The sequence below is a fragment of the Candida margitis genome, assembly GCF_024628925.1.
Source record: "Candida margitis strain CBS 14175 chromosome Unknown scaffold8, whole genome shotgun sequence".
Lineage (NCBI taxonomy): Eukaryota > Fungi > Ascomycota > Pichiomycetes > Serinales > Debaryomycetaceae > Lodderomyces > Lodderomyces margitis.
This window is the reverse complement of record NW_026261749.1, coordinates 247,621-265,915: the sequence shown is the minus strand read 5'-3', so window position 1 is coordinate 265,915 and position 18,295 is coordinate 247,621. Positions and strand designations below refer to the sequence as shown.

The following is an 18,295-nucleotide window of genomic DNA, read 5'->3' as shown; positions in this document are numbered from 1 at the left end:
TTTTCTTTTTGACTAAGTAAAAGAGTAAAAGAAAGGACTAGCTATAGGAATGTTCCGATAGAGGAAAATTGATGTCAATCACTTTAGTCATGATTTCTTAAATAGTGATGGCTAATCCCTTGGAAAAAGTGTGTAATTGTAGTGATGAAATAGAAGATCAGAGTGGTGGTCACAAAGTTTCAGAAGCTTAAATGAGAATAGGGTTGGACAATACTTTCATCTATCGATTCTTAGCTACCACGGGACTTTGATTAGATACCTTGAATCAATCTCGATAAGGCGGTTGCAAATTGATACTTTGTGTGGCGACTGTTGCCAAGAATAAATGACAATTAGAGAAGAAAACAACAAGATTGCTGTAGCATTGGTTGGAACATATAAGCTCCTATTTTAAACACAACGACTCTTAATATAAATTTCGATAGTAGTGTGGTTGATTAGGTTAAAAAATTCTTGGAATGTTATTGTAGAATTCTTGCATGATAACATGAGCACTAACAGACTGTGTTAGAGCACAAGGCGTCAGGATAGATGTGTTAAGCCAGCTCACAATTTTTCTAAAGAGCCAACGACCATTATAGCTCAACCAATGTACTTTCTCATTCGTTTTAGACACGGGCAATTAAGAGTTAATAGTACTATGTTAGGTATACAAACAAGGTAAGCTGGGTACATTCACTAGTTGGTTCGTAAATAAGTGGGTGGGCTCACTTAGAAATTTGAGAGATCGTAGACTTGCCTAGAGCTGTAAACTCTTTTGGTTTGTGTTTGGAGTATATTTTCGGCAATCTTATTCCATAATAGACACTTTGGCACAATAATATAAGCTATATCCAAAAGGTATGAGCACATTTTTGCAGAATCATTTAAACTCTTTCCAATAGGCAACCTGAAGGGTGTTCTCTGAAGTACTAGTGGTTCTTTCTTAACTTGACATTACCGGAGTACGGTATTAGGAAGCGATTGGGAACAAAAAAATCTAAAGTTTTGTTCGCCTTACCCTAAAGCAAAACCAAACAAAATGCCTCGTTAGCTATGTATAGCATTTGCATATATGCTTTAAACTTTTACGATACAAACCACAAACTTCCCTAATCGTGAATGGTATTGCAATTTGTGACGATGAGGACCCGCCTTAGTTTTTTTTATAAATTTAAGACTTACGCGTGGTCAGTTTTGTGTTATCCAATTCTTTTTTTGGCCTACTTTAAACCAAACCTTTTTATCTCGTAAATGCACATAGGCTTACTCTTCAGAGACAGTATTTTTTGTGGTTTTCGATAAGTATCGTGTGACGAAGAGGTGAAGAGGAATATTGAAAAGTGGAGTTTGCCTCAGTTTTCTTGCTTCGGATGTGGTTGGCTCCAATACTTCAGAAAGGGTCTTTAGGGTCTTTGTTGGTGATAAAAGTTTTTTTGAGTGAGAGAAGCTAGCTAGCTATGACTTTAAGGTTTTTACTAATCCTTTGTCGTAAGATTCTTAGTCGGTTCAGGTCATCTCAACAAAAATCAAACTTTTTGTGTGGGTACTTGGTCATACAAATGTGTTTCACTTATACCACATGGATTCCAGTTCTGTCATGTGACTCATTGAACTACTAGCTGTTGAAAAAGTTAAGGTCTTCAACACCAGAAAGTTTGAGCAATTTATGTAAATAGAAAAAAAGAGTTTAGACAGTCTTGTGATCCTTGGTGAACGTGTGCTGTGGATCCTCTCCTTCCTGTTTAGGCAAAAGGATCTGCTTTCGATTTTATTTCTTACGTAATTGCATATACTGGAGGAGGCACGTGCGCTAATTTAATTTAATTTAATTGTTTTGTTTCATTTTTTTTTGCTTTTTTGCCCACGTTTTCTTTTGGCACAAACAATAAACTACCCAAAACTAGAAACGTGTGAAATTATTTTAGACTATGCAGGATGTTTACTCAATTATTTGATAGCTATTGTTTTAAGTTAGTTAACTTAGTCTCTTCAAAGTTAAACCCCTTCAGTCTCTCATAACAGCTTTTTGTTACAGAAATAGAAAGAGAGACCCCACGTTGCCTTCTTTTTTAACCAAAATTTAAAAAAACAAACAGAAACCAAAACATAAACAAGAACATGTTTTTGTTTGTTATGCTTTTGCTCAAAGCAATTTGTAAGAGTAGAGACATACTCGTAGTAGAAAAAACTGTCCAGTGTGATCTATGTTCAGGCAAATCATGGAAACATACCACTTGTTGTGCCGTTTTTTTTTCTTTGGTGTTGTATATCTCCAAAGCAACGTGGTCCACGGGATTGGAAGGATGTGTAAATTGTTCAAAAATAATAAAGGATATTATTATTCTTATTATACTCTTTATTAGTATTGTGTAACATTTGATGGTCTTTGTTCTTTTATATATATATGCACCATTATTACACAAACTTAATTAATACACACATACATACATAATACAAAGGAGAACAATAAACCGCATTTAATGTCTAATATAAATGGTCAAGGACCCCCCTCTTCTCATGTATTCCCAAAGGTATGAACAGTTTTACCAAACTTATTAAACAACACCAAAGAGTTTTATTTCAAGACAAGTGTCATTTTATATCAACATATACCCCCCCCCCTCCATCCACATATATATACTAAAAATGGATATGAGCTATTGGACAAGTTGGTTTGAGGAAATAATTAGCCAACTACAACTACAGATGTTTATGTCATCGACTTTCATAATATCACAGGCAGTAACCCTTTTGTTTTTACTTCGATTCTCGCCATGGAAAACTTTATCAGCCAATCAACCAATTGCCACCTCCTCAAGGACAACTTCTCATGCTCTTTTTGAATCACTATTATTTATTACTATTAATGTTGCATCTGTACTTGTTTTGATGTGTGATTTCTTGCACAAGAGTCTCAAGATTGCCATACTTATAGAGACAACTATCGTGTACTTGATGTACGCCATTGACAACTCCAAAAAAACCACTATTGATCGAGAGGATATGACATGGAACTGCAAATTGAGGAATTTAAATGATGATCTACTAAAGATTGTCATAATCTACAATATAATTCTAATAAACAAATTAGAACCAACAACTGCCATTAAATTGATTGACATTGCTATGAAGGTCTTTTGTTTATTTCTTATGTTGAGATATGAATTCAGAAATGAGCAAGTGATCGAGCTTCTGGAGAAGGAGTTTATCGTATAATTTATTTTAATTTAATAGATCTATTAATACGAAAATGGGTCTCTTTTTCTCTCTAACTTTTACAATTACGGTGGCATCTGTTAATTTGGAACTTCAACACTCTCCTTGCTTTCTTGGTGCAATTGTAAACTACTTCAAGGCCGTTTCATTTGATATTCCTCCTTCGCTGAATTGGAGAAACCAACATCGACTTAAAACAACCTTCTTAGTAAATGACTCTTTCAGAGCTTGGAGCGTAAGGAAGCACTTTCCATTATGGCTAAGAGAAACAATACATAAGGTTGGTGAACAGATAATCACTGATTTACTATAATGAGATTGTGACTGACTTTTACGCGACAATGTTAAAAATGACATTACAAAACATACCGAGGACGAATCCAGTACTCTATTGAATAGCTCTCTTGCATTGACATACACTCATGTTTCTAATTGCTTTACATCAAGTACAGTACCGTGACAAGTTACACGATTATTATGTCGACTCAAGCTGATTTGTTGAATGAATTTGGCAGATGATCCAACGAAATCAGAATGTAAACCTACCTAGCGAAGCAGGAACACAGACCGTTGATCCTAAAGGGCTCTAAATGAATCTGCTAGTTCACTCTTCTCCTTCAATCACACTAACCTTGAATAGGGTCCTTAGCTACCAAAATAGAAGCACTCCACTCCTACAGGCTTCGCTTAGAGCATAGAGAAAAAAATTTTTGCAACCATTTTTTAAAAGAACGTATCATGATAAGAGTAAAAGCTTGTCTACGTAAGATAAGCCACTGCCTATTAAGCTAAGCTTAACCGTGTGTCAAGACTGGGATCGATTTGGGAAATGTACCTACCCTTTCAAGCATGATATATCCCACCTTGCAGAGACCTGTTCTACAATAAAGCAACAAAGACAAGTCATTTTATTCAATCACACTATACAATGATCTACAATTGACCAGAGTTTTCAATGGTGATCTTTTTAGAAGTGGCACCGTTTCCAGAACCGTATGATTCAATCTTTTTAACAACATCGAAACCATCGGTGACTTCACCAAACACAACGTGCTTACCATCCAACCATGGACATGGAACGGTGGTGACAAAGAATTGAGATCCGTTGGTGTTTGGACCAGCATTGGCCATTGACAACAAACCAGGTCTGTCGTGCTTCTTGGTGAAGTTTTCATCAGCAAACTTGGTACCGTAAATTGATTTACCACCAGTACCGTTGAAATTGGTGAAATCACCACCTTGCAACATGAATTGTGGAATGACTCTGTGGAAGATTGAACCCTTGTAACCGAATCCTTTTTCACCAGTGGCTAAAGCTCTAAAGTTTTCAGCGGTTTTTGGAACGACATCGTCGTACAACTTGAAGGTGATTTTGCCCAATGGTTGGCCATCGGCGGAGACATCAAAAAAAACGTTAGTCATTGTTTCAGTAACTTTGGAATCGAGATTTGCAAAGCAGAATAAGAATAAGTGAAAGGCAAAAGAGAAAAGAAGGGTAAAAAAAAAAAAATTTAAGTTGAGGAATTGAGTTTGGTATTTAAAGTGAAAATTGTTTCGGCGTTGGGAAACTCACAGCCCAAAGTGTCCTATGACGAAACACAGAGCCTTACTGTAATTTTTTTCAGACACAAAATTATTTTGGCCACAGCAAACAGGAAAAGACGAGCCAACAAATGGCATTGGGTGTATCTAAGAGCAAATGGTAGGACCATTGGTGTCAATTGAGTCCTGTCGTGGCTTATCCCATCCAAATTGAAGCTATCGCCGCAGGAAACAGTTGGCTTTTATGGGGATGTGTTCTTTTTTTTTTTGGTGGAGTCGCACTATAAAATGTCTGTCTGACTTGCCATCCCACGGAGTGCGTGTGTTTCTGTCTAAAATTTATAATTGCGGAACAGTGCTATATGCAGACACGAACTCCACTTACGTAATAAGAGAATTCCATAGAAGCTAATTCTCAGACAGACAGAAAGACAGACAAAAATTATTTCACCACAAAATAACTCCTGAATTGGGTGGTGAAAAGATTGATGTGTTGGGAAGTAAACGTGGGTTCTTTTTCAGAGTATCTAATGGGTCAATTCAAAATCGGGGATTGATCTATAGATGGAGCTTCCGCTACATGTTGTGTCTATATTCACAAGAAACCAGTGAGGAAGTGATTACGAGTTATGGAGAGGTAATATTGCCACTTCATTTCACGAACTGTAGTGTTTGATGATTTCCACTAGATATGTATCGACTGTGGATCCATTAGACAGTTTAAGAGCTCAGTCTTTAATAGATACCACACACACTGTGTGATGTGAGATAGTTTTACAATGAATAATGAGACGAGGGACATTAAATGCTACCGATACCTGAATTTTGTGTTTCCAGAACGTTGCAACACAAGTGAGCATACAACCTGTACATTGTGAATTATCAAATGTACGTTTTAGTGATTTGGGAATATGATCGACTTTGTTCCAAACCTATAGTGATTCTATGTACCAACTAGCCGATGTACTAAGTAGATCTATATACCAAATGGGCATTTGTGCTATCTATCATAAAGAATAGCATTTACATCTTGAAAGAGTTTCTTGTAACAACAAAATGAAGCTAGAGCGTTATCACTTCACAAAAGACGGTCTTCTACAGCTATGGCTCAGAATTGAATCTTCTTAGTGTTGCTGTAATTAGATTTGATGGAATTTTTGGTTGCAAAAACTGACAAAGACTTTAAACAAGTATTTTGGCCGAATCTTTCTTAACATATGTCATTAAGTAGTTACTGATGTATACTTAAGGGGCCATGTTGTATTTACTATTAAACATTACTCTGTTTTCTGTATTTGATTTTGTCTATGTAAGCCAACTTGCATCTCTAGATATAAAGAGTTTTAATTATGCCAAATACTGCAGATTATACAATTATACACTCACCCAATGTAAGCTGTAGTAGAATATTACAAAACTACTAATTTATGTCTGTGTCTGTGTATAATAATTAAAAATTAAAAGGTATAATTGTATATAGTGTATACATATATATATATGTATATGTATATATTTAGTTGCAAATTTATTTTGATATTCCAACACAAGAATCAGCACATTTAAAAACCACAAACTTTGTACAAAGAAATTACCACAATTACTTCCTTTCTTTTCTTTCTTCTTGCTTCCCCAGTAACATGTCACGCGATATCCCACCACAGTTGAGAGATAAGTTCAACTGCATCACACCGGCTCAATTTAACCAAATATATGCATTAAGAAACGTTGATGTTTCCAGAATTATGCCCGGATTTGATTATGCAAAACAATGCGTTATAACCACCCCATTCACTATCGTCCCTAATGTTATTCACCCCGAGATTAAAGCCAATTGCGAGAAAGTTGATTCAGATGAATCACCAATATCTAATATTAACACCACCACTGGTGCAAGAGGTGAGATAAGAACGTCATTTAGATGTGATAGACATTAATTACATAGAAGCTGAAGCAAGTCAAGTTTGGATAGGTGTTGTGGTTGACAGAATAAGAGTTTCAATTGGTTTTGGCAGAATATGTTTTAGGCAGCATCAATGTTATTGAGAACAAAGAAGTTTGCAATGGGTTCAGAACAAGAGAATAGACGCAATTTGTTGATGCTTTTGAGAAGTGCTGCCTAAATCGCCAAAGATGAAAATACACCTATCCAGCAGTTGAAGACTTGAGAATTGAAGTCCAATACTTCTACTGATGTACCCAATCGGCTGGTTAGTGAATACATAATGCCAAGACTTGTGACGAAGGGTAAATGACAGGGACAGTTTGAGTGGAGATCTCTGACAAAGCTGAATTATACGGAGGGGAAGGGCGAAGAAGTTGAATCAATGAAGATACTTCAAAACCGGTCCACTGCAAAAAATTTTGCAAGCAGGGAGTGCGAGGACCCCATTCTATACGAGATGTACTTAGTATGTCTTAGATAGGACCTCCTCCCTGGCAGAATATATATTGTTTGTATTGTTGAAGCTACTTATAATTTAGCTAATACAGTATCATATCCGGATTTTTCAACTTTCCTTTCAGTCTCAACTCCAAGATACTCAACATTTCTTGTTTTGGCATCAACAACAGCAGCATATCTCTTATTTCTTGAAAACCCATTGACTTCATTAGCCAAGTCATGCTTACGACTAAAACCATCAATATCATTAGCAAAAACAACCTTAGGCATGATTCCTTTTGCATTATCATCAACATTATAGAATTGTTTCACGAGGACTTTACCCCAACTATTGACAACGAATGGGTCATTTGAAGCAAGAACAACAACAGCACCAATTCCTTTTGATCCTAGTGATGCCATATTTTGCAAGTATGGTGGAACGTGAACTTCTCCACATGTAGGTGTCCATGCACCGGGAACTGAAACAATGAGTAGTTTTGGTTGGTTAGTTGTGGAGAGGTAGGTGATCACATCGTCTAAATTGAGTGTGATTGGTTGTTGGCAAACCAATGGATCAATGAGTCTAGTGTCGTCAGTGTTGATGGGGATGTAGGCAAACTTTACACCCTCTGGGAATGGTGAACCTTGTGCAAACGTCATTATTGAAGAAAAAGAAAAGGCTGGATTATTTTGATGATTGAGATATTGAGATATTGAGATATTGAGATTTGACTCCAGATTATCTTTTCTGGTGGTGGACCACCTCGGCTAAATCCGGACTCTATTTTACAACAGAATTTTGCGAGTCATTTTCGATAACTATTTAGACATTTATATATAAGTAGGTGCTGTCAGATGTGGGTTGATGCTTGACTAGAAATAATGGGATACTTACTATTTGTATTAAGGTCTTTGCGACTGTTCTTTACATAAGTCATACATACAAGATCAAAGATCACGATAATACAACGGAATGGGTATCAATTAACAATACAATTAACTAAATCAAAATACAAATAACAACAATAACAACAACAACAATAACAGCCCTAGGCTTTTGTGTGTGCTGGAGGTGGTCCTGCAGGTCGAGAATAGTCTTCACCAGCAACATCAAACTCTTGTTCCCTTGAATAGTAGGGCTGTTGTTGTTGACCTCCACTTGGACCATACCCTCCATAACCCTGTTGACTCCCACTTGGTTCATAGGTTCCTGCATAGCCTTGATTTCCGTAGTTGTTGTAACCACCAGTTTGGTAAGTCTGAGGGTTTTCCGGTGGAACATACGATTGCGAAGGGTGGCTTTCGTAGTATTGTTGGTTCTGTTGTTGCGGGTAATAAACATTAGCAGTTGATCTTCTACGTCTCACACAAAACATAATCATGAATACTAAAATGGGGATTAAAATCAAAAGCCATAATAACCATCTATACCGGTACCAATTGCTGTCATTGTTGTAGTAGGGACTGTAATAGACTCTTTTGGATAGTTCAGCGTATGCATCTTCTGTAGGGATTATCATGATTGAATGAAGGTAAGGGGTGATTGGTTGGTGGTTGAAGTAGAAGAAGAAATAGAAGTGGTCAAGAGGTGAAGAATTGTTGCTTTTAGTTTCATTTTGTTTTATTTGTGGTCCTGCATTTTTTCATCTTTCATTTATTTATTTATTTTATTTATTCTTAATAATATAAGTAGTAGTAATAGTAGTAGAGATAGTAGTAGTAATAGTAGTAATAGTTAAAAGGGTTTATTTTTGTACACATAGCAATTTGTATATGTAATATATAGGCTAAGAAAAAATAAAAGTAAACATAAAATTAAACATAAAAATATACTATTAGAACTATTAGAAACAGAAGAATAAAACGAGTAGAGACTAAGAGAGTAAAAAAGAGTATATTAAAATTGCTTTGCTTCAGACATTTTTTTGTTTTTTTTTTTTCCATTTCAATTCAATTTTATCAATCAATTGGTATTAGGCTTTAAGAGTACGATTAACGCTTTTGCTTTACAAAAAGTACACCCACTCTACCTCTCTTGAGTTGTTGCAACAACTCTTCTGATGATATGGGACTTTGTTTCTCTTTCTAAGTTCAAAAACTATTGTCGTAATGAATTTCTCAATGATGTCATTTGTGTCATTCTTTTTTAAATAGCGAGAGGCTGAGACAATAAACTTCTGTTCCACCCCAATAAATAAACAAAAGCCCCAAAATATGCCACTGCAGCCACTGCAGCCACTGCCCTTTTACAAAGATATATATGGGATTGGTATACACTCAACCACTCATCAATGGGAATATACCTACTACCTCCCCTACATACAGCTCAAAAATAAAAAACATTGGCTTGTATAAATCCGATTGGAAATGATATTTTCTTGTCTAAATGACACGTTTAATCTCTGGTAATAATTATTCAGCGCTGTCGTATTGCTGTCGTAACTTAGACGCGACACGACACAAATGAAGCCATTATCTTAGATTCTCCATTTGCCTGATGTATATATATATATATATATAAACTACACGATTCAGTTTGAAGTGACATTACATATCTTCTTCTAAGAATCTGCCGATGCTCAATAAGTGGGGTTGCTATGACAAACATTAAAATGGGAACCACCTTTACAATCGAAACCCCTTCTAATCTACAACTTCTCAAAGTCAGACAAGTCACTACCAGCTAAAACTTTTCTCACGCACCATATCGTCACACTACGCGTTTTGCAATAAACTTTGCACGTGAGAAAAAAAAAAAATAAAAGAAAATAAAAATGAAAGTTCAAACCAGCTCGAAACAAAGAGCATATCATACAAACACACTCCTCACCTATATGCCACCTACATGTCAGTAGAAAGCAACCCTCGGAAAGAAACCGAGGTATCACCAACCCAATCGCCTCAGAAATCAACCTCATCAACCTCATCAACCTCCTCAACGTCGTCGACTCCGAAAAAGAAATCCAGCGCACCAGCTAATGGGGAGCTACGTCCCTTGAGATTGACGAGACAGCGGGAAAGGCTATCAAGTACCTCGAATGCCTCAACTAGTTCCTTAGGTACGCCTCCAGCATCAATAACAGCCTTCTCCCCTGACAGGCACTCTAGTGCTGCAACTGCTACTGCTACCACTACCACTACCACTACCACTACCGAGGATGGGTTTCAATGTCGTCCAATAAGACTTGGTTCACATAGGAATATATCCACTGAGGAAGTGAAAAAATCGGAACCTGAAGCGACCTTGACAAGAAAGAAATCAATACAGATTAGAAATTTGCCAATCAAACGCAATAGTGAATCAAGCACTCACTCAGTAGTGTCGGTGAAAAGTGGCAACAATAGTGACCACACAGATGATAAAGATGATGATATGGTGTTTGCCATATGTGTAGTTGATTTCCACCATCAACGAGGTCCAGAAATACAATGGTGGAGATCAAACTATCATCCAACATACACGCCGGACTTGTTTCGTAATATTCCATTTCAAGCATTACCCGATGGGTCCCACCTATTTGAAGAAACGTTTCTGAATTTCAATCTTGTTTATGATTTTGATCAAGGGAAGTCAATTGATGACTTCGATGCATTGAATGAGTTCCAAGGTGATCCGCGACATTTAAAGACATTATTTGGATGTTCATGCGTACGACAGGTGCGAACTAGTGAGTTGTCAGTCGAGGAAAGAGAACGGAACAAGGACATTACTCGATCTATTGTACAGAAAGCGGTGGTTGTAATTGTACGGAAACAGCCGATTTTCACAAAGATTAAAGAAAAGTTGTCAATCATCACAAAGAGTTTTTTCTTACAAGAGAGTCTAAATAATACCGAGGTGTTGGATCATCTATTTGACAACTTAAACAGTCAGTTCAAGCTTGTGGATAATGAATTGCACGTTGATCTCGAACTGGAGGAAGAGAATTATGTCAATTTGGATCTACGATCGTCAATATTAAAGTTCAAGACCAATTTCATGGTTATATTCAAGGCATTGCTTCTCGAAAAGAAGATCCTCATCTATTCAACTGATAATTTAGAAAGTTTAGCACAATTTCAAAACAACTTGATTTCACTTGTCCCCAATCTAATCAACAATTTAGATGACTCAGGTTGTCCGTTAATAGACTATGTTGAAACAAATGGACCGTTGGAAAAACCACAGTCGCTAATTTCAAATAGTAGAGCATCAATGTTGAGATTCTTTGGACTCCCATTGCAAATATTCAACACCAAGAATTCATTTTGGAATCCGTACGTACCGTTGCAGCAGTTGGGTGAATTGAAGGTAGATTCCTTTATGATTGGCTGTTCGAACTTGCTATTTGTCAACCAAGCTACATTATTTGGAGTTGACTTGTTGATTAATTTAGACTCCAACGAAATCACATACCCAAAGACGTTATCAACTCCAGACTACCTCACATTGACCCATCAGGATAAAAAGTTTATCCATCATTTGATTAGTACTGTTCACCCCGACACCAAGGATTACATTGGAAACGACGATTACATTCGCTATCAATTTGAAGATTATCTAAACTCATTAATATCAGTAATGAGATATCACCAATACAGCAAACGGTTCAACCAACCACCGCCGGGGTTCTCCAACGAGAATTTGTCTATTGGGGATTTACACGATTTCAACAAGACATACATTCAAATTTGGGAAAAGACGGAAAATTTCAACATCTGGCATGCTATGGCTGATGAATTTATCTTTAATTTCATTGAGCCGATACATGTCGGTCATTCTTTAAAGCAACCGGGTTCAATTAATAAAAATATCGCCAATTTTTTCAATTCTTTTGCATTCAAAGCCAACAACACAGGAACAGAGCCATCTGATGAATCGAAGGCACACAAGTTTATCGTTGATGATAGTGCCAAGAAGGAAAATGATGCTGAGTTGGTTGCTGGGTTTGAAAAGGTAGGTGTATCGCACAGCACCAATAGTAGCAGCAGCAAAGATGAGACAAAGTCGAAGAATGGTTGGGCTAATGGATGGGGGTTTATAAAGAGATGATTATTTTGTGTGTAAATCGTAGTTTAGTGCTTATAATATTGTAATGAAAAAAAAAAAAAATAAGTCAAACCAAAGAAAAAGGCTCATCGCTCATATCAAATCTGTACCGATGAAGCATCCATTCCAACTTCTCCTAGCGAACAAGGAAGGTACTCTTTTGTTTGCGGCAGTGCAGAACCACATCATTGTTTATAGCACATCAACCGGAGAAGTTAAGGGCCATTGGTTTGACGATCAACAATCGCCACATAAAAACAATCAATTGGAAAGACGAACTGGAAAACACATCTCATCAAAGACCCAGATCCACAACCATATCAAATGTTTGGCTTTGACTGAGTCGCATCTTGTTGCATCTACCGATTCCGACAAGTCGGTGCTCATATTCACCATTGACCATAACAGTGACAACATTCTAACATTGAGCAAGCGACAGCCAATGCCCAAACGTCCATATGCCATAACCACGTATGACGGAGAAGCAATTGTGGCCGACAAGTTTGGTGATGCATATACTGTACCTATTGACCTGAATCCACCAGTATTGGAAAAGGATTTAGTACCCATTTTGGGCCATGTAAGTATGTTGACCAATGTGGTGATGGGTGTACACAATGACAAACCATTTTTAATCACTAGTGATAGAGATGAACATATAAGGATATCAAATTATCCCAAATCGCATGTGATTAAACTGTTTTTACACAGCCATGAGGAATTCGTATCACAGCTTTGTCTAATTGATGATTTATTGGTATCTGGAGGTGGTGATGATTATATTTTCGTTTGGAATTGGTACCAGGGCAACTTGTTGAGTAAATTTGATTTGAAAGAAGCAATGACTCCATTTTTGACTGATGCACACTTCCCACCTGAAAAATATAGATCAGAAAACTCTCCCAAGGAGATTAGCGTCGCCAAGATTGAATGTATGCAACGTGGTGATGCAAAATATTTTGTGGTTTTAGTGGAGCATACTTCGTGTTTGGTCGTATTGGAGTATAGCAAAAATCAGCTCAAATTGCACAACATTATACAATTGGACAACCCATGCGTTACATTTACGGTTGGCGGTGATTCCATTTACGTCTCGCTCGAAGAAACAATATTACAATGTCTTAGCTTCCCCGATGGTAAAGTACAAACTCCAGTCATTGAAATCAATCTGATCCCAGTTGATGTTGATAAGGCCGAGTTTGCCGACTTGTACCCGGTTGCAACATTACGAAAGAGAAGTGAATACTAAAACAAACATATTTTATATAAATATTCCTTAATCTACCTTACTCAGCATCTACTCTTCAATAAATCCACCTTGCTTACACAAGGAGTAAAACAACGAATCCTTATTCTTCAACAACTCTTGCGGCTTGTCAAACTCAGCCACTTGTCCCTTTTCCAAAACCAAAATCCTATCCGAGTCCAAAATAGTATTCAAACGATGGGCAATAGTTATAATAGTCTTGTCCTTAAACTCAGTACGTATAGTCTGTTGTAAAATCTGGTCAGTTTCAACATCAACTGCAGCGGTGGCTTCATCAAGGACAAGGATGTTGGAGTAGTTTAGTTTCAACAACACACGTCCAAGACACATTAATTGACGTTGTCCAATGGATAAATTAGTACCTCCTTCGGTGATTTTGACATCCAATGGTGTTTCAACTCTATCCTTTTCTGCTTCATGAACAACATCGCGTGGCTGGTTAGAGTTGTCATTGATGGGTTCTTCAACATCACGTTCAGCGTACATCTTCTCCACGTGTTCCTTTAAGTGTGACAACTCCAACGCTCTCCATATTTGATCATCAGAGTATTCATCGGTTGGATCAAGATTGGATCTAATAGTACCTTCAAAAACTTGCGAGTCCTGGGGAATAATGGACAATTTGTGTCTTAAATCATACAACCCAATGGTATCGGTCTTGATTCCGTCAATATTGATATCACCACCAAATGCTTCAATGATTCTAAACAAGGCCAAAGTAATTGACGATTTACCAGCACCTGTTCTTCCAACAATACCAATTTTTTCTCTTGGCTTTATATCAATATTGATATCTTTCAACACCAAATCTAACTCTGGTCTGTACTTTGTTGAATAATGCTCAAACTTGATCTCACCATCTTGTGGCCAAGCATGAGGTGGTCTATGGTCGGGTATAATCTCCGGTGCTTCACTCTTCAATCGTGAGTATTCTAAACACCTTTCAACAGCAACAATGTTTGTTTCAACTTCAACAGTCATTCTAACAATCCAATTCAATGACTGAGTAATTTGCAAAGCATATGAAACAGATAAACCAACAATACCGGCAGTAAGGTGTCCTGATGATAACGTGAGGATCGACAAACCGGCAGCGCCAAGAATGATTACGGATCCCAAAAACTCCAATCTCACTGCCAACCATCTGTTGGCATTAATTGCTGGATTAAATGCCTTCATGTTTTCATCAACACGGTATTGATTCAAAAATCTAAACCTCGCCTCCTTTCCATAAGCCCTAATTGTTGAAACTCCAACTAATGATTCCTGGAAATTAGCGTAAATAGGCGACCTTGAAACCGAGTCCAACCTTCTTAATTCTCTTGATGTTCTCAAGTAGTATTGTTGATAGTAAACATACAACACTCCCAATGGTAAAATCAAAAACACAAATTGCCATGTTGAAAACGAAATAACGACAATGGTGACAAAAACTTTGACCGTGTTGCTAAAGAACATGTTAAACACTCTGCCAATGACTTCATCAATCTTATAAATATCGTTGGAAAACCGATTCAATATCCTTCCGATTGGCGTTGTTTCAAAAAACGTCATTGGTGCACGAATGACACTAACTGCCATTACATTGTGCAACTTCTTAGATCCTTGAATTGTACACAAGATCCAAAGGGAAATGTTTTGAATCAATGAAGATGTCGAGTACCCAATACCCAAAAGGAAGTAAATTCCAAGGTATTTGGCCACATTAGGGTTGTATCCGTATTTGGTATTTATCTCCGACCAATGTTCTAACCAAAACGTGGAGCTAACGTTGACGAGGTATGATATCACAATACATCCCAAAAAGATAATCACATTAACTGGCCCACAAGCTTTGGCATACTCGGTGTACACTTCCCATTTCACTTTTCCTTGCTCAATGTGCTCTTTTCTTGCCTTTGTATCTTCGTCTTCCTCTTGTAACTCTTCAACTTCTTCAAGGTATTCTTCATTGTCTCTTTCGTCATCAGCAATCAATGGTTGTTCTGAAGCACGTCTCAAACTGATTATGTCCAAATCACAATCCGATTCCAAGTCTTCTACGTTGACATCATCCTTCACCTCGTAATCCTTCCCATCATCTGGCTTAAGTTTTCCACCGTCAACATTCTTATTCGTCGATGGCGTTGGCGTCGGACTATCTTCTTTCTTTTTACCAAACTCGTCAATCAACAATTTCAACTTTGAGTTATCCTGCTTCATAATATCATCATAAGTACCCTGTTCAATCAACCTTCCGTCACTCACCAAATGCAAGTGGTCGGCAATACTCAACACCTTGATATTGTTGGTGGCTAAAACTTTACACTTGCTTCTTAATAGACCCATTGGACCCAAGACGTGATCAACCAAATGCTTTCCTACATGCTCGTCAACTGCACTCAATGGGTCATCTAACAAGTAAACATCGGCACGAGCATAAACAGCTCTAGCCAAGGACAATCTAGCTTTTTGACCCCCGGATAATGAAATACCTTTTTCACCAACCTCCGTCTTGTCACCTTTGGGTAAAATGGCCAAGTCAACTGTCAATGCACACGCTTTCAACACGTGATTATAAAATTCAGCATCGTATGTGTGTCCAAACAAAATATTATCTTTAACAGTACCATTCATTATCCAAGGCACTTGCGAAACATAGGCCACCTTACCATGTAAAGCCACTTCACCATCTAATTTGTATAAATCACCTAAGATTGCCTGAATTATTGACGACTTTCCTGATCCAACTTTACCAACAATGCAGTCTAATTGTCCCTTTTTCGCAGTCAAATTGATGTTGGACAATGCGACTTTATAGTTTTGCTCTCCTTTGGCTTTAGACCACAAAAAGGTTCCATTTTGGATTGAAACGGCTACATCACCCATTTCTTTCGCTGGTGGTAATTTCACCACAGCATTGTCTTGTAATTCTGAACTTGTCAAGTACTTTGTCAATCTTCCAATAGCAACTTGTGCTTCAACAATGTTTGTGATAACCATGGGAACCACAGCCAATGGAAATGATAATAAGTTGAATAATGATAATGCTGGAAACACCAAGTCAGTAGATAAACTCCTTTTCTGGGTCAACACAAACACACCAAAAGTGGAACAACTAACCAAGAATGGTGCCAAGTTCCAGGTGAAATTAGCAGTTGCCATAAAGATTCCCATTCTCTTCAAGTTTGTCAATTCCAAATCATTTCGTACGTAGTTTAACCGGTCCAAGTATGGCACTTCCCATCCATATAGTTTCAAACTTTTGATATTATTCAAGATTTCATTAATCAATCTCGACCTCTTGTCCTTGTATTTCATTTGTGTCTTTTGCAATTGCTTCTGTTTTTTAGCAATTGCTGCATTTAATGGAATCATAATCAACATAATTGCGACACCAGCCCACATGGAGTTACCAATCAACCCATGTAACGAATACAAACAAATGATGATCTGAAATGGTCCAGACCAAATAATTTGTAAATTCTGCAGCAAATCTTGCAATCTCTGCACATCAACCGACATCAAGTTTACAATATCACCGGTTGATGACTCTTGCTTCGATTCATTGGACAATACAAGTGACTTATCATACACGGTTGAGGTTAAAGAGCTCTTGATCTTCATTCCGAAATCAAACGCTCTTTGGAAATATTGATGTAAACATGCAGTTTGCATAATGGAAACAACAAACATGGCCACTGCAATCAACAACCCTCTTGTCAAAGGCAATGGCTCACCCTTTTTCATCGACTTGGAATAGTCATTGACAAACTTGATCAACAAACGCAATAATTGTGGTTGAATAAATGCCAAACAATCTTGAGCAGCTTTAAAAACACCTCCAAGTAAGAATTGACTACCAAAGGCCTTTGAAATTGCCCAAAATAATGACTTTTTCCCAGCTGGTTGCTTATTCCAATAATAGTCAAAATCATCAGTGGTTGTACTTGCCTTTAATGATTTTGGAAGTGGTGGCAAGTCTTTCTCGGTGAGGAATTGAACATAGCCACGTTTCATCAATCCACCAATCCAATCAAACGTAATTCTCGAAAAAACATTGGCACGATCATAAGGCGATACATGCTTAGCTCTCTGCAAATAATTTAAAGGCTTCATTGGGAAAACAGTCTCTATAATCAAGATGCTAAATGCATTGACTGTACTTAAAACTACCAAAACGGCAAAGTGCAGATCAAACTGATGACGTAGGTGCAAGTTGACGATTCTCCCTAGGTTTAAAATAATTTGAAACAACCAATAAAACAACAACACTCCATTAGGTACTGTCGATTTAAACTGTTCCAAGTAATGAATAAGCCAGGCAACAACAGTGGACACAACATTCAACACTAGCGATGTTTCAATTATACCACCTTGATGTAAAGGATGCGTTGCGAAAAGGGAAATCTGGAACACCAACTGAATTGCCACTAGTAACAACTTAACGTAGAAGCTCCAATCGACTCGATTAGCCACTTTTATTCTCTTATTTCGTAAATACACCAATTGATAAGATCCAATAAAAATCATAAGTACTGAAGACACGCCAAATAGAATCCCTTGAAGAAAACACGGTGTGAAATCGTTATATTTATCCGATAAAGGACCCCAAGCTTCATGTTTGGAAGAACAGCTCAACATCTTCCACAGAGACGGCGATGATGTGAATGATTTAATCACCTCTCCAGTTGAGTTGTCGACCTCACTATTATCGATGGCTAAAGCGTGGATGAGAAAATCCCATCGATTAATCGTAAAAGGGTTCCAACTGGTTGCATAGTCAATCTGCTCCATTGTGGTGAAAAAAGTTTCTGGTATAGTTATTTTCAAGACTTTGGAAAGTGGTAGCAAGAGATGTCTGTCACTCCTGTGTAAATGAACTGACCCTGTTTTA

At 37.4% G+C, this 18,295-nt stretch overlaps 8 protein-coding genes across 8 annotated transcripts; 4 read left to right on the top strand and 4 right to left on the bottom strand. All coding sequences in view use genetic code 12, as the record gives it.

The window, feature by feature from the left end:
* Window positions 1-2,688: 2,688 nt before the first annotated feature.
* Window positions 2,689-3,198, top strand: CANMA_000825 (uncharacterized protein; the record flags this gene model as incomplete). The annotated part of the gene is made up of 1 exon (XM_051818218.1): window positions 2,689-3,198. The coding sequence occupies one exon, from the start codon at window positions 2,689-2,691 to the stop codon at window positions 3,196-3,198; it is 510 nt and encodes a 169-aa protein (XP_051673639.1).
* A 933-nt stretch (window positions 3,199-4,131) lies between these two features.
* On the bottom strand, window positions 4,132-4,620 carry CYP1 (peptidylprolyl isomerase; the record flags this gene model as incomplete). Its single annotated transcript, XM_051818217.1, has 1 exon — window positions 4,132-4,620. One exon carries the CDS (start codon window positions 4,618-4,620, stop codon window positions 4,132-4,134), a length of 489 nt encoding a protein of 162 aa, XP_051673638.1.
* A 1,757-nt stretch (window positions 4,621-6,377) lies between these two features.
* On the top strand, window positions 6,378-6,674 carry CANMA_000823 (uncharacterized protein; the record flags this gene model as incomplete). Its single annotated transcript, XM_051818216.1, has 1 exon — window positions 6,378-6,674. One exon carries the CDS (start codon window positions 6,378-6,380, stop codon window positions 6,672-6,674), a length of 297 nt encoding a protein of 98 aa, XP_051673637.1.
* A 536-nt stretch (window positions 6,675-7,210) lies between these two features.
* Window positions 7,211-7,783, bottom strand: AHP2 (Ahp2p; the record flags this gene model as incomplete). Its single annotated transcript, XM_051818215.1, has 1 exon — window positions 7,211-7,783. One exon carries the CDS (start codon window positions 7,781-7,783, stop codon window positions 7,211-7,213), a length of 573 nt encoding a protein of 190 aa, XP_051673636.1.
* Window positions 7,784-8,172: 389 nt separating this feature from the next.
* On the bottom strand, window positions 8,173-8,643 carry CANMA_000821 (uncharacterized protein; the record flags this gene model as incomplete). The annotated part of the gene is made up of 1 exon (XM_051818214.1): window positions 8,173-8,643. One exon carries the CDS (start codon window positions 8,641-8,643, stop codon window positions 8,173-8,175), a length of 471 nt encoding a protein of 156 aa, XP_051673635.1.
* A 1,325-nt stretch (window positions 8,644-9,968) lies between these two features.
* CANMA_000820 (uncharacterized protein) lies at window positions 9,969-12,155 on the top strand (the record flags this gene model as incomplete). The annotated part of the gene is made up of 1 exon (XM_051818213.1): window positions 9,969-12,155. One exon carries the CDS (start codon window positions 9,969-9,971, stop codon window positions 12,153-12,155), a length of 2,187 nt encoding a protein of 728 aa, XP_051673634.1.
* A 109-nt stretch (window positions 12,156-12,264) lies between these two features.
* Window positions 12,265-13,401, top strand: CANMA_000819 (uncharacterized protein; the record flags this gene model as incomplete). Its single annotated transcript, XM_051818211.1, has 1 exon — window positions 12,265-13,401. One exon carries the CDS (start codon window positions 12,265-12,267, stop codon window positions 13,399-13,401), a length of 1,137 nt encoding a protein of 378 aa, XP_051673633.1.
* Window positions 13,402-13,449: 48 nt separating this feature from the next.
* Window positions 13,450-18,195, bottom strand: YCF1 (ATP-binding cassette glutathione S-conjugate transporter; the record flags this gene model as incomplete). The annotated part of the gene is made up of 1 exon (XM_051818210.1): window positions 13,450-18,195. The coding sequence occupies one exon, from the start codon at window positions 18,193-18,195 to the stop codon at window positions 13,450-13,452; it is 4,746 nt and encodes a 1,581-aa protein (XP_051673632.1).
* Window positions 18,196-18,295: the final 100 nt, after the last annotated feature.